This window comes from Mustelus asterias, chromosome 21 (assembly GCF_964213995.1).
Source record: "Mustelus asterias chromosome 21, sMusAst1.hap1.1, whole genome shotgun sequence".
NCBI classification, from domain to species: domain Eukaryota; kingdom Metazoa; phylum Chordata; class Chondrichthyes; order Carcharhiniformes; family Triakidae; genus Mustelus; species Mustelus asterias.
This window is the reverse complement of record NC_135821.1, coordinates 9,510,934-9,525,459: the sequence shown is the minus strand read 5'-3', so window position 1 is coordinate 9,525,459 and position 14,526 is coordinate 9,510,934. Positions and strand designations below refer to the sequence as shown.

At 47.0% G+C, this 14,526-nt stretch overlaps 1 protein-coding gene across 2 annotated transcripts in view; it reads right to left on the bottom strand.

Moving 5' to 3' along the window:
• Positions 1 to 14,526, bottom strand: part of LOC144509096 (circularly permutated Ras protein 1-like) — a 128,697-nt gene that overhangs the window by 77,802 nt on the left and 36,369 nt on the right. For both annotated transcript variants that reach the window (XM_078237441.1, XM_078237442.1), the window contains 3 exons: positions 13,741 to 13,829; positions 7,892 to 8,071; positions 4,234 to 4,281 (listed from right to left, as the gene is read on the bottom strand). In XM_078237441.1, the coding sequence (XP_078093567.1) occupies positions 4,234 to 4,281; positions 7,892 to 8,071; positions 13,741 to 13,829 (317 nt within the window). The remainder of the gene's footprint in view (positions 1 to 4,233; positions 4,282 to 7,891; positions 8,072 to 13,740; positions 13,830 to 14,526) is intronic.

Genomic DNA, 14,526 nt, shown 5'->3' with positions numbered 1-14,526 from the left:
TGTCCATTATGCAACCAATCTTGGTGTCATCTGCAAACCTACTAACCATGCCTCCTATATTATCATCCAAATCATTGATATAAATGACAAATAACAGTGGACACAGCACCAATCCCTGAGGGACACCACTGGTCACAGGCCTCCAGTTTGAAAAACAATCCTCTACAACCACCCTCTGGCTTCTGTCGTCAAGCCAATTTTGTATCCAAATGGCTACCTCACCCTGGATCCTGTGAGATTTAACCTTATGCAACAACCTACCATGCAGTACCTTGTCAAAGGCTTGGCTAAAGTCCATGTAGATCATGTCGACTGCACTGCTCTCATCTACCTTCTTGGTTACCCCTTCAATAAACTCAATCAAACATCATGAGACATGATTTTCCACTCACAAAGCCATGCTGACTGTCTCTAGTCAGTTCTTGCCTCTCTAAATGCCTGTAGATCCTGTCTCTCAGAACAACTTCTCACAACTTACCCACTACAGATGTGAGGCTCACCAGCCTGTAATTCCCAGGCTTTTCCCGGCAGCCCTTTTTAAACAAAGGCACTACATTTGCCACCCTCCAATCTTCAGGCACCTCACCTGTGCCTGTCAATGATTCAAGTATCTCTGCTAGGGGACCCGCAATTTCCTCCCTAACCTCCGACAACATCCTGGGATACACCTCATCAGGTACCGGGGATTTATCTACCAGGATGCGCTTTAAGACTTCCAGCACCTCCTTCTCTGTTATATGTACACTCCTCAAGACATCACTATTTATTTCCCAAGTTCCCTAACATCCATGTCTTGCTCCACAGTAAATACTGATGAGAAATATTCATTAAGGATCTCACCCATCTCTTGTGGATCCACACATGGATGATCTTGTTGATCCTGAAGAGGCCCTATTCTCTCCCTAGTTACTCTTTTATATATTTGTTAAAGCTTTTTGGATTCTCTTTTGCCTTATGAGCCAAAGCAATCTTGTGTCCCCTTTTTGCCCTCCCAATTTTTCTCTTAACTCTATTTAGGGCGGCACGGTGGCACAGTGGTTGGCACTGATGCTTCACAGCTCCAGGGACCTGGGTTCGATTCCCGGCTTGGGTCACTGTTTGTGTGGAGTTTGCACATTCTCCCCGTGTCTGCGTGGGTTTCCTCCGGGTGCTCCGGTTTCCTCCCACAGTCCAAAGATGTGCGGTTTAGGTTAATTGGCCATGCTAAATTGCCCCTTAGTGTCCCGGGATACGTAGGTTAGAGGGATTAGCGGGTAAATATGTAGGGATATGGGGATAGGGCCTGGGTGGGATCGTGGTCGGTGCAGACTCGATGGGCCGAATGGCCTCTTTCTGCACTGTAGGGTTTCTATGATTTGGACAAAATTCTGATCAAAAAGAAAAGAGAGGCGTACGTTAGGTCCAGGCAACTGAAAAGAGATGGAGCTCTGGAGGAATACAGAGAGAGTAGGAAAGAACGCAAACGGGAGTTAGAAGGGCAAAAAGAGGTCACGAAATGTTCTTGGCAGACAGGATTAAGGAGAATCCTAAGGCATTTTATTCATATGTTAGGAACAAAAGAGTTGTCAGGGAAAAAGTCGGGCCTCTCAGGGACAAAGGAGGGGAATTATGCTTAGAACCCAAGGGAATAGGGGAGATCCTAAATGAATACTTTGCATCGGTATTCACAAAGGAGAGGGACTTGTTGACTGGGAGTGTCTCAGAGAGAGGTGTTGACCTGTTAGAGAGAATCTCCATTACAAAGGAGGAAGTGTTAGGTTTTTTAGGTAACATTAAAACTGACAAAGCCCCAGGGCCTGATGGCATCTATCCTCGACTGCTCAGGGAGACGAGAGATGAAATTGCTGGGCCTCTGATGGAAATATTTGTCTCTTCATTGGACACAGGTGAGGTCCCTGAGGATTAGAGGATAGCGAATGTGGTCCCGTTGTTTAAGAAGGGTAGCAGGGATAACCCGGACAATTATAGGCCAGTGAGCTTGACGTCCGTGGTAGGGAAGTTGTTGGAGAGGATTCTTAGAGACAGGATGTACGCGCATTTAGAACGGAACAATCTCATTTGTGACAGACAGCATGGTTTTGTAAGAGGGAGGTCGTGCCTTACAAATTTGGTGGAGTTTTTTGAGGAAGTGACAAAAATGGTTGACGAAGGAAGGGCCGTGGATGTCGTCTATATTGATTTCAGTAAGACATTTGACAAAGTCCCTCATGGCAGGTTGGTTAAGAAGGTTAAGGCTCATGGGATACAAGGAGAGGTGGCTAGATGGGTAGAAAACTGGCTTGGCCACAGGAGACAGAGGGTAACAGTCGAAGGGTCTTTTTCCGGCTGGAGGTCTGTGACCAGTGGTGTTCCACAGGGCTCTGTACTGGGACCTCTGCTATTTGTGATAGATATAAATGATTTGGAAGAAGGTGTAACTGGTGTTATCAGCAAGTTTGCGGATGACACGAAGATGGCTGGACTTGCGGATAGCGATGGGCATTGTCGGACAATGCAGCAGGATATAGATAGGCTGGAAAATTGGGCGGAGAAATGGCAGATGGAATTTCATCCAGATAAATGCGAAGTGATGCATTTTGGAAGAACTAATGTTGGGGGGAGTTATACAACAAATGGCAAAGCCATCAAGAGTATAGAAACACAGAGGGACCTAGGTGTGCAGGTCCACAAATCCTTGAAGGTGGCAGCACAGGTGGAGAAGGTGGTGAAGAAGGCATATGGTATGCTTGCCTTTATAGGACGGGGTATAGAGTATAAAAGCTGGAGTCTGATGTTGCAGCTGTATAGAACGCTGGTTAGGCCACATTTGGAATACTGCATCCAGTTCTGGTCGCCGCATTACCAGGAGGACGTGGAGGCTTTAGAGAGAGTGCAGAGAAGGTTTACCAGGATGTTGCCTGGTATGGAGGGTCTTAGCTATGAGGAGAGATTGGGTAAAGTGGGCTTGTTCTCCCTGGAAAGACGGAAAATGAGGGGAGACCTAATAGAGGTGTACAAAATTATGAAGGGTATAGGTAGGGTGAACAGTGGGAAGCTTTTTCCCAGGTCGGAGGTGACGATCACGAGGGGTCACGGGCTCAAGGTGAGAGGGGCAAGGTATAACTCAGATATCAGAGGGACGTTTTTTACACAGAGAGTGGTGGGGGCCTGGAATGCGCTGCCAAGTAGGGTGGTGGAGGCAGACACGCTGGCATCGTTTAAGACTTACCTGGATAGTCACATGAGCAGTCCGGGAATCAACCAGATCAATGAAAGGAGACACAGAGATCTGATCCACATTGTGAGAGTTACCTTGTTATCCACCTCCATCTTGTTCCTATGCTGTCAGATATCGGGCACTAAATGCCATTTTACTTTATATAAAAAAGACCACCTCAGGCTGAAAAACACTCAAATTTCTAACATTTGCAGAAATGGCAAATGCATCATGGGAAGACCAGTTGCAATGCATTGGACCAGCACAGGCCGAGGCAATTAACCATAAGCTTTCCTACACATTGTGAGCATCATGTAAATCTGCCCCCTTGACAGCATCAAGTGGCATCAGCATGTTACCTCAGGCAGCACCACTTCCAGCACCAGCCATTAGACAGGGTACCGGGGTGGTGGTGCAGGCAGATATGATAGGGGTGTTTAAGGGACTTTTAGAGAAGCACATGAATATGAAAGGAATAGAGGGATATGAACCAAGGGCAGGCAGGAGGAATTAGTTTAACTTGGCATCATGTTCAGCACAACATTGTGGGCCGAAGGGCTGATGTGTTCCATGTGTCAGGAGCCTACATCTATCTATCTATCAGATTACTGTCTGCACTATGTGTTTCCTTTCACTCGATGTTCTGATAAGTTGGTAACTCACCCCACATCATACATGGCAAAGCCTGCCAGTTGGTTAAAATATCTTGTCGGTTTTTTCAAAAATTGTGATGATTTTATCCGTCTACTTTGATGCTTCCCTTTTCATCTCTACATTTCTTTAACTGTTCTCCCCCACTGTTGTCCCAACGGACACTAATGGTGATGTCTCCATGTCTGACCAAGGGAGGACAGCAAACTTCATTTCAGGTCGCCTCAAGTCATTTGGCCATAAATAGTAGAACATCAAAGTAGGTGTCTCTGCAATCCCAGTCAACAACCTTACAGGCATCCTGTCAAGACACTTTGATGACAATGGCAGCATTATGTGCTTTATTCTGCATTCTTTTCTAGTTTAAAAGTTTGAATGATTCGTACCTGTAAACGAGACATGTAGAGCGATTTGCAGTTGCTGCTTCTATTCACCTGCAACCAAAACAGTTCCAGTAATTAAAACATATTTCTCGAAGGAATTACAAACAAGAGCCAGCATCATTCACAACCTCAATATATCCTACAGTGCTTCTTTTGTAATGTAATTACATGAACCCTGGTCAGAGAGGCAGCTATCCTGGGTCACAGTGTAATGCTATCCTGCATTGAAGGGGTCACAAATAATTTTAAAAGGGAATCGAACAGGTACTCAAGAATGAGAAACTTATGCAGGTTTGTGAACAGAAATCTGGGACTTGGGTCCAAATCATGGCAGCTATCTCAAAGCTGAACATTACAATGAGCTTCTTCAGTGCTGTTTGCTTCTCGGACTGTTCTATCCAAAGAGGCAAAGAGGGAGGGAGACAGGGTGACTCTGCACTAAAATCTGGAAATAACAAAGATATAGATGAGTTATTCAGCAACAGGTGAGCTGAACTACGACCAGGCTCAGGTAATGTAACAATAGGTGGGAATAGGTGATCTTGGTAGTGGAGAGGAAATTGTGTCGGAAACTCATCTCAGGATCTAAATCTGACACCAAGGTTGTGAACAGCCTTGATCGGGTGTGGGGAATTGGGGGCAATGTAGCTCAGGACTGGCAGCCAGGCAAAGTCAGTTAGTCAAAGAGTACCCTTGATGTTGCACATTGATAAGTTTAGATTGGGCAGATTGAAACAATGTTGGTACGTGGTATTCTGCAGTTCAGTATGTGATGGCAAGAGCAAAGGTCCTTAGGATCTTGGCCTGTTGTCTCCATTAGGTACCAGCCAGTTTACTGAGGAATTTATTGTCGGTTTTAATTTGTTTTGCAGTCTTGATAAGATTCTGGCTGTACGTAACAGCTTGGTCATGGGAGCTGACTATGAGTAACAATGAAAGCTTAAGGCCAGGAGTGTTAGGTTGGCAGGTTTGCCTTCCTGGAATCTGAGGAGTTGGCAGAGAACATATGCCCAACAAACTGCCTCCCCCTCAGCCATGTAGGCCGGAATTCTCCCAAAAAAATTCTAAGTGTGGAATTCACGTGAAAACTGGAGTAATTTATGCTGGATTTTTTCAGTTGGAGTTCAGAGAAGAATCTCCCACACTCCACATAGGCCACCAGGGGGCAGGAGAGGCTGAAATCAGTGCGCTGAGTGGGCCACTGTGCATGCACTAATCTGTCAGCGCCGAAATCTGTCAGAGCCAAGATCTGTCAGCGCCGAGATCAGTTCATGCGCAGTGACCGCGCACTGCCGGCCTCCCAATCACTGACCAGCCCCGTGACCCCCGCAACTCCGGCCCTCCGCCCTCCCACGGCCTGATCGCAGGCCCCCCGACCATTCCCGGGCCAGCCCCGATCCCGCCCCCCACCCCCCCCCCCCCCAAAGGCTCGTCCCGTCACGTCCCGATCTCCAGCACTCACCCACCGATCCTCCCCAACAGCTCTCCCCCCACAATCCCGAACCCCCATCTTCAGTGCCGAACCCCTCGCAGGCTGACACCCCCTGACTGGCTCACCTTCCGCCCCCTCCCCCACCCCACCCCCCCCCCCCCACCCCCCCCCCCCCCCACCCCCCCCCCCCCACCCCCCCCCCCCCCCGCCTCTCACCCCACCCAGATCGCTGACCTCCTTCCTTCCCCCACCGATCCCGATGCAGTTTGGCAGGGGGATGCTCCACCCCCACCGATTGCCCCATCAGGTCCCACCCTCTAGGCCCCACTACACCATGTGCCCTGCCCCTTGGCATTGCACCATTACCGAGGTGCGCCATGGGCAGTGGCACTTTGCCTCTTGGGCAGTGCCAGGGAGCCCAGGCTGGCACTGCCAGGGTGCCAATGCCCAGGGTCGGCCCCCCCACTGCCCGAACCTCTGGGGGGCCCCGATTGCTCCCCCTTCAATCCAGCTGGGTCAGGCTGTTAGTTCCCTGAAAGTGGGGAGATAGTGTAAACCCCACTGGAGTGAAACACTCCTGGCGGGATGGGAGAGGCTGGTAGGCCTGGAGATTTCAATCCCGGGCCCACCAATCACATTTAAATAATATTTAAATAATATTTAAATGAGCCTCTGGGTGCATTAATCAGTCCTGCACCTATTCCTGGAATGGAGCAGGTGTGGCACTGGGAGAGGCATTGGGAGAGGCACTCGGGGCCGGACGCCCAGTGCAGATTGTGCTAATCGGGCTCTGCTGAAATCTCCCGGGAGAATCGTTCCGCAATGTTCCAACAAGTGTTCATTAACTGGAGGAGGTGCTACTGCTACTCACAGAGGAGGGGGTCCCACCACTTCCCATTGCTAGCCTGAAAATTGAGCCTGGGCTGGAAACAGCCCTTGAGTGATCAATAATTAGCCACTAAAGGGCTTCAACTGGGGCAAGGATTGCCCACTTCAGCGTAACATTAATCAAGAGGTTGGGCGAACAGGGGCCCAGTGGGAAACATAAATTTTATGGCCACTCTCCACCTTCATCCCAATGGTGGAGGAAGCTAAAATTCTTCTCTGAGCCGCTATTCCAAATAAACATGTAGGCCAGAATTCTCCCCAAATAGTTCTCAATGTCGAATTTGCGTGAAAACTGGAATAATTCATGCTGCTTTTTTCAGTGGGAGTTCAGAGAAGAATCTCCCACACTGCACTGCAGAGGCCACCAGGGGCGGGGCCTATTCCCGCTGGAGAGGTGGAAGTCAGCCCTGATTGGGCCACTGCGCATGCGCCAATCTGTCAGCGCCGGGATCCGTCAGCGTCGGGATCAGTCAGCGCCGGGATCCGTCAGCGCCGGGATCCCTGCTTCCCCCGCCAATCCTGTCTGCAGAGTGGCAGTGGGGCCCCCCCACAACCCACCAATCGCCCCCTAGGCAGCAGCCCATCAGACCCTGCTCCCTAGGCCCCACCCCCAGGTGCCCCTGGGCATTGGCACTTTGCCCCTTGGGCAGTGCCAGGGGCACAGGCTGGCACTGCCAGGGTGCCAATGCCCAGGGGGCACCCTCCATCACCGCCCGACCCTCTGGGGGGGGGCCCTGATTGCCCCCCCTTCACTCCAGCATGGCCGAGCCGTTAGTTCCCTGTTCGTGGGTAGCTACTCTAAACCCTGCTGGAATAAACCATTCTGGTGGGGGGGGAGATGCAAGTGGGCACAGAGACCTCAGTCCCGGGCCTGCTAATCTCATTTAAATTATATTTAAATGACCATTTAAATGGTCTTTGCGCCTCCCTGATTTCCGGCACGAATCGGCCGATGCCAGAATCTCTTGGCCACTGAATTAAAAAAGTAGTGCAGCAGGATGGGAGAATCGCAGCCATTATAAAGAGGCTGTTTAAGAACATTTACAACCACCAGTCTCATACACTACTCCCATGTAAAAACACGAGTGTTGAATATTCTCATGATTGTTTAGATTACATTGCATCATCCAGTGCGCCTCACATTAAATGTTCTTTTGTAAGTTAAAGGAAGAATAATGTTGCAAATGGAAGGAAATTTAACAATTTTGATGAAGGAAATGGATGTGTGTTAAAGTCCATCAGCACAATGTGAACACATTATCACACTGCATCAACAACCAGAATTACCACTGGAAAGATCATTCCTCTCCTCACACCACACACTGAGGCTCTCAATCTCACCTCAAATGTCACACTCATACTGCCGGAGATATCAACACAGAAAACGACCAGTGAATCATCGATATCCTCAGAGGCCACAGGATTAGGGACGTGGATGTAAGTTTGATCATCCCCGAGTCTGGCTTCATTAGAACGGTAATCCAGAGCATTATCTTGGTTGCAAAATTCGCATTTCCACACCTGAGGGCAAATGGAATTCTTGTCAGCTGATACGGAGGAGGATGAGATAGGAGGCTTTGAAAGAAAAAATCCACGTTTGGATAAAAGAAGTGAAATTAATCCTAAAACCATTGAAATCTAAAGAAAGCAGAAATGCCACCTAACTCCTAACTCAGTTAATTGTAAGTAATCCAGTCACCCATGCTTTCCCAATATCATCAATTGCTCCCAATGGTAAAATATTCTACATTTCAATAATAATGAGGAAAAAATTACCCCAAACAAGTGAGTGTAGCAATTCTCAGGGTGATTTAATAAAGATGTGGAGATGCCGGCGTTGGACTGGGGTAAACACAGTAAGAAGTTTAACAACACCAGGTTAAAGTCCAACAGGTTTATTTGGTAGCAAAAGCCACACAAGCTTTCGGAGCTCCAAGCCCCTTCTTCAGGTGAGTGGGAATTCTGTTCACAAACAGGGCATATAAAGACACAAACTCAATTTACATGAATAATGGTTGGAATGCGAATACTTACAACTAATCAAGTCTTTAAGAAACAAAACAACGTGAGTGGAGAGAGCATCAAGACAGGCTAAAAAGATGTGTATTGTCTCCAGACAAGACAGCCAGTGAAACTCTGCAGGTCCAGGCAGAGTTCAATTGGACCTGCAGAGTTTCACTGGCTGTCTTGTCTGGAGACAATACACATCTTTTTAGCCTGTCTTGATGCACTCTCCACTCACATTGTTTTGTTTCTTAAAGACTTGATTAGTTGTAAGTATTCGCATTCCAACCATTATTCATGTAAATTGAGTTTGTGTCTTTATATGCTCTGTTTGTGAACAGAATTCCCACTCACCTGAAGAAGGGGCTTGGAGCTCCGAAAGCTTGTGTGGCTTTTGCTACCAAATAAACCTGTTGGACTTTAACCTGGTGTTGTTAAACTTCTTACTGATTTAATAAAAACATTCAAATAATATTATTAGGATTTCATAAGGTGAAGCTATTTCCTCCTGGAATAATCATAACCAGGGTGACTTTTATCCAAATTCAAACCAAGTCATTCTGGAGTGAAATCAGGAAGTGCTTATTTCACAAAGGCAGTAGAAATCTGAAATTCTCTCTCGTAAATGGAAATTGAGTCAACTAGAACATTCAGGGTTGAGATTTCTGTTGGTTCAGGGTCATCAAAGAACAAAGAACAGTACAGCACAGGAACAAGCTCCTTCGGGCCACCAAGTCTGTGCTGACACAGATGCCTCTTTAATATTTTCTTGCCTCTACGTGGTCCATATCCCTCTATTCGCTGCCTATTCATGTATCTATCCAGATGCCTCTTGAACGTTGTTAAAGAATCTGCTTCCACCACCTCCTCCGGCAGCACGTTCCAGGCATTCCCCACCCTGTGTGTGAAAAACTTGCCCCTTACATCTCTTTTAAACTTTCCCCCTCTGACTTTCAACCTATGCCCTGAATAATTGACCCTTCAACCCTGGGGAAAAAGATTCTGACTATCCACTCTATCCAAGCCTGTCATAATCTTGTAAACCTCTATCAAGTCCCCCCTCATCCTCCAATGCTCCAGTGAAAACAATCCAAGTTTGTTCAACCTTTCTTCATAGTCCATATCCTTCAAACCAGGCAACACCCGAGTAAATTTCATCTGCACCCTTTCCAATGAATCAACATCCTTCCTGTAGCGTGACGATCAGAATTGTACACAATGCTCCAAATGTATCAGGGGATATGGAACAGATTTGGTAAATAGATTCCAAGTCCAGATCAGCTGTAATCTAAACGAATATTCCTAGTGATGATGGGTGGCACGGTGGCACAGTGGTTAGCGCTACTGTCTCACTGCTCCAGGGACCCGGGGCGGCATGGTGACACAGTGGTTAGCACTGCTGCCTCACAGCTCCAGGGACCCGGGGTAGCACGGTGGCACAGTGGTTAACACTGCTGCCTCACAGCTCCAGGGACCCGGGCGGCATGGTGGCACAGCAGTTAGCACTGCTGCCTCACAGCTCCAGGGACCTGGGCTTAATTCCCAGTTTGAGTCACTGTCTGTGTGGAGTTTGCACATTCTCCTCTTGTCTGCGTGGGTTTCCTCCAGGTGCTCCGGTTTCCTCCCACGCTTCAAAGATGTGCAGGTTAGGTTGATTGGCCATGCTAAATTGCCCCTTAGTGTCCCGGGATGTGTAGGTTAAAGGGATTAGCAAGGTGAATGTGTGGGGTTGTGGGAATAGGGCCTGGGGTGGGATCGTTGTCGGTGCAGACTTGATGGGCTGAATGGCCTTCTCACCGTAGAGTTTATATGATTTCTATGATTTCAAATTAGGACCATAGGGATAGGAGTAGGCCATTCAGCCCTTCAAGCCTGTTCCGCCCATTCAATGAGATCTTGGCTGACCTATGGCCTAACTCCATATACCTGCCTTTGGCCCATATCCATTAATACCTTTGCTTAACAAAAATCTATCTATCTCAGATTTAAAATTAGCCACTGATCCAGCATTAACTATAGTTTACTATAGTTTACTATAGGTCCCCAAATAGTAATAGAGATGTGGAGGAAGAAATTGCTAAGCAGATTATGGATATGTGTGGGGGTCACAGGGTAGTTGTCATGGGGGACTTTAACTTTCCAAATATTGATTGGAACCTTTGTAGGTCAAATAGTTCGGATGGGGCAGTTTTTGTGCAGTGTGTGCAGGAGGGTTTCCTGACACAATAGGTGGATAGGCCGACAAGAGGTGAGGCCACATTGGATTTGGTACTGGGAAATGAACCGGGCCAAGTGTTAGATTTGGTTGTGGGAGAGCACTTTGGAGACAGTGACCACAATTCGGTGTCTTTTGTTATTGCAATGGAGAGGGATAGGGCCGTACGGCAGGGCAAGGTTTACAATTGGGGGAGAGGTAATTATGATGCGATTAGGCAAGAATTAGGGGGCATAAGTTGGGAACAGAAACTGTCAGAGAAAGGAACTAATGAAAAGTGGAACTTTTTCAAGGAACAAATACTGGATGTCCTTGATAGGTATGTCCCTGTCAGGCAGGGAGGAAATGGCCGAGTGAGGGAACCATGGTTCACGAAAGAGGTGGAATGTCTTGTGAAAAGGAAGAGGGAAGCTTATGTAGGGATGAGGAAACAAGGTTTAGATGGCTCGATTGAGGGTTACAAGTTAGCAAGGAATGAGCTGAAAAAGGGGCTTAGGAGAGCTAGGAGGGGACATGAGAAGTCCTTGGCAGGTCGGATCAAGGAAAACCCCAAGGCTTTTTACTCTTATGTGAGGAATAAAAGAATGACCAGGGTGAGGTTAGGGCCAGTTAAGGACAGTAGTGGGAACTTGTGTATGGAGTCAGTAGAGATAGGCGAGGTGATGAATGAATACTTTTCTTCAGTGTTCACCAAGGAGAGGGGCCATGTTTTTGAGGAAGAGAAGGTGTTACAGGCTCATAGGCTGGAGGAAATAGATGTTCGGAGGGAGGATGTCCTGGCAGTTTTGAATAAACTGAAGGTCGATAAGTCCCCTGGGCCTGATGAAATGTATCCTAGGATTCTTTGGGAGGCAAGGGATGAGATTGCAGAGCCTTTGGCTTTGATCTTTGGGTCCTCGCTGTCCACGGGGATGGTGCCAGAGGACTGGAGAATGGCGAATGTTGTTCCTCTGTTTAAGAAAGGGAATAGAAATGACGCTGGTAATTATAGGCCGGTTAGTCTTACTTCGGTGGTTGGTAAATTGATGGAAAAGGTCCTTAGAGATGGGATTTACGACCATTTAGAAAGATGCGGCTTAATCCGGGATAGTCAGCACGGATTCGTGAAGGGCAAGTCGTGCCTCACAAATTTGATAGAATTTTTTGAGGAGGTAACTAAGTGTATTGATGAAGGTAGGGCAGTTGATGTCATATACATGGATTTTAGTAAGGCGTTTGATAAGGTCCCCCATGGTCGGCTTATGATGAAAGTGAGGAGGTGTGGAATAGAGGGAAAGTTGGCCGATTGGATAGGTAACTGGCTGTCTGATCGAAGACAGAGGGTGGTGGTCGATGGAAAATTTTCGGATTGGAGGCAGGTTGCTAGCGGAGTGCCGCAGGGATCAGTGCTTGGTCCTCTGCTCTTTGTGATTTTTATTAATGACTTAGAGGAGGGGGCTGAAGGGTGGATCAGTAAATTTGCTGATGACACCAAGATTGGTGGAGTAGTGGATGAGGTGGAGGGCTGTTGTAGCCTGCAAAGAGACATAGATAGGATGCAAAGCTGGGCTGAAAAATGGCAAATGGAGTTTAACCCTGATAAATGTGAGGTGATTCATTTTGGTAGGACGAATTTAAATGTGGATTACAGGGTCAAAGGTAGGGTTCTGAAGACTGTGGAGGAACAGAGAGATCTTGGGGTCCATATCCACAGATCTCTGAAGGTTGCCACTCAAGTGGATAGAGCTGTGAAGAAGGCCTATAGTGTGTTAGCTTTTATTAACAGGGGGTTGGAGTTTAAGAGCCGTGGGGGTCATGCTGCAACTGTACAGGACCTTGGTGAGACCACATTTGGAATATTGTGTGCAGTTCTGGTCACCTCACTATAAGAAGGATGTGGAAGCGCTGGAAAGAGTGCAGAGGAGATTTACCAGGATGCTGCCTGGTTTGGAGGGTAGGTCTTATGAGGAAAGGTTGAGGGAGCTAGGGCTGTTCTCTCTGGAGCGGAGGAGGCTGAGGGGAGACTTAATAGAGGTTTATAAAATGATGAAGGGGATAGATAGAGTAAACGTTCAAAGACTATTTCCTCGGGTGGATGGAGCTATTACAAGGGGGCATAACTATAGGGTTCGTGGTGGGAGTTACAGGAAGGATATCAGAGGTAGGTTCTTTACGCAGAGAGTGGTTGGGGTGTGGAATGAACTGCCTGCAGTGATAGTGGAGTCAGACACTTTAGGAACATTTAAGCGGTTATTGGATAGGCACATGGAGCACACCAGGATGATAGGGAGTGGGATAGCTTGATCTTGGTTTCAGATAAAGCTCGGCACAACATCGTGGGCCGAAGGGCCTGTTCTGTGCTGTACTGTTCTATATTAACGACTGTTTGTTGAAGAGAGTTCCAAACCTCTACCACCTGGTGCGTAGAAATGCTTCCCAATATCTCTCCTGAATGGTCTGGCCCTAATTCTTAGACTGTGCTCCCTCGTTCTAACCAGTGGAAATGGTTTATCTTTATCTACCCCTGTCTTTTCCTGTTGCTATCTTGAGGGCTTTGATCAGATCATCCCTTAACCCTCTAAATTCTAAAGAAAACAGGTCTAATTTATACATTCTCTCCTTAAAACTTAACCCCTGAAGTCCAGGTATCATTCTTGTAAATCTATGCTGCACTCCCTCCAAGGCCAATATATCCTTCCCAAGGTGTGGTGTCCAGATCTGCTCACAATGAGTCCATCCATGGTTTTGTGACTAATCATTTATTTAAATCAGGGCTCCCTTTAAAGCTCTTTTTTGAGAAAGTGATTAAAAATACACCAACGCAGCAAGCGGGCTGCCTTCCACTTTTCCTGCCCAAGGTGACACTTTGCCAAAAAATGGCAAAATTCTGCACTCAGACTCTAATGGTGGACATCTGAAGGGAAGCCGAACATTACTTCTCTTATTCAATGTACCAGATTCAACCAGGCCACGCAGAGTCTGTCTTACTTACCGTGGCATGCAAATCTTGTACCTTGCTGAGAGTTGACATAGCAGCTGAGCAATTCTGGCAGTAGACTGCAACGCTCATCTGTGGCTTCACTGCAAACCAAAACATTAAATGCTAGAACACCGCAGACCACAACAAATAAAATCTGTGTTTATTTCACATCAAGCTTAGACTGCAAATAGATAAATAATTTATGCACAGTTTCTATTATATCTCAAACATTAAGAAATAAACTGTACTCTGCAATGGCTCAATCTTACAGTGGAGCATCTCAAATGTCAAGGCCTGGAGTTCTGTGGAGTTTTGGAGAGCCCAGGGCCTATCAAAATGACGAGCAGGATTCTGATCCAGAAGTCACCACCACCTCACCATTTCTAACAGACCCTATTTTTGCTGGAATGTGTGATGGAGTTGGGGGGTGAGGGCAGGGCATGACTCCGACACGTGGGAAACCCAAACTCCGCAGGGCCATTTGAACTGTATTCGAACAGAACCTATTTTCACAGGAAAAAGGGCCTTTTCCCTCATTGTTACAAATCTCTAGAAAAGACATAAATGCTCTTGAAGGGCAGATACAGTTGTAGAACTATCAGCTACCAAGTTATTTAAATGGCCAGCCTTTTAAATATTAGGCAATAACACTGCTTGCCTGTGTGAGTTGAAAAAATTCTGTTCTATCACTTTCAATGACTGTTTGTTAACATATTCCTAAGCGCTATCATTTTAGCATTATCAACAGCTGATTGTTTTTTAAAAATTTATTCATTCATTGAGGGCGGCACGCTGGCA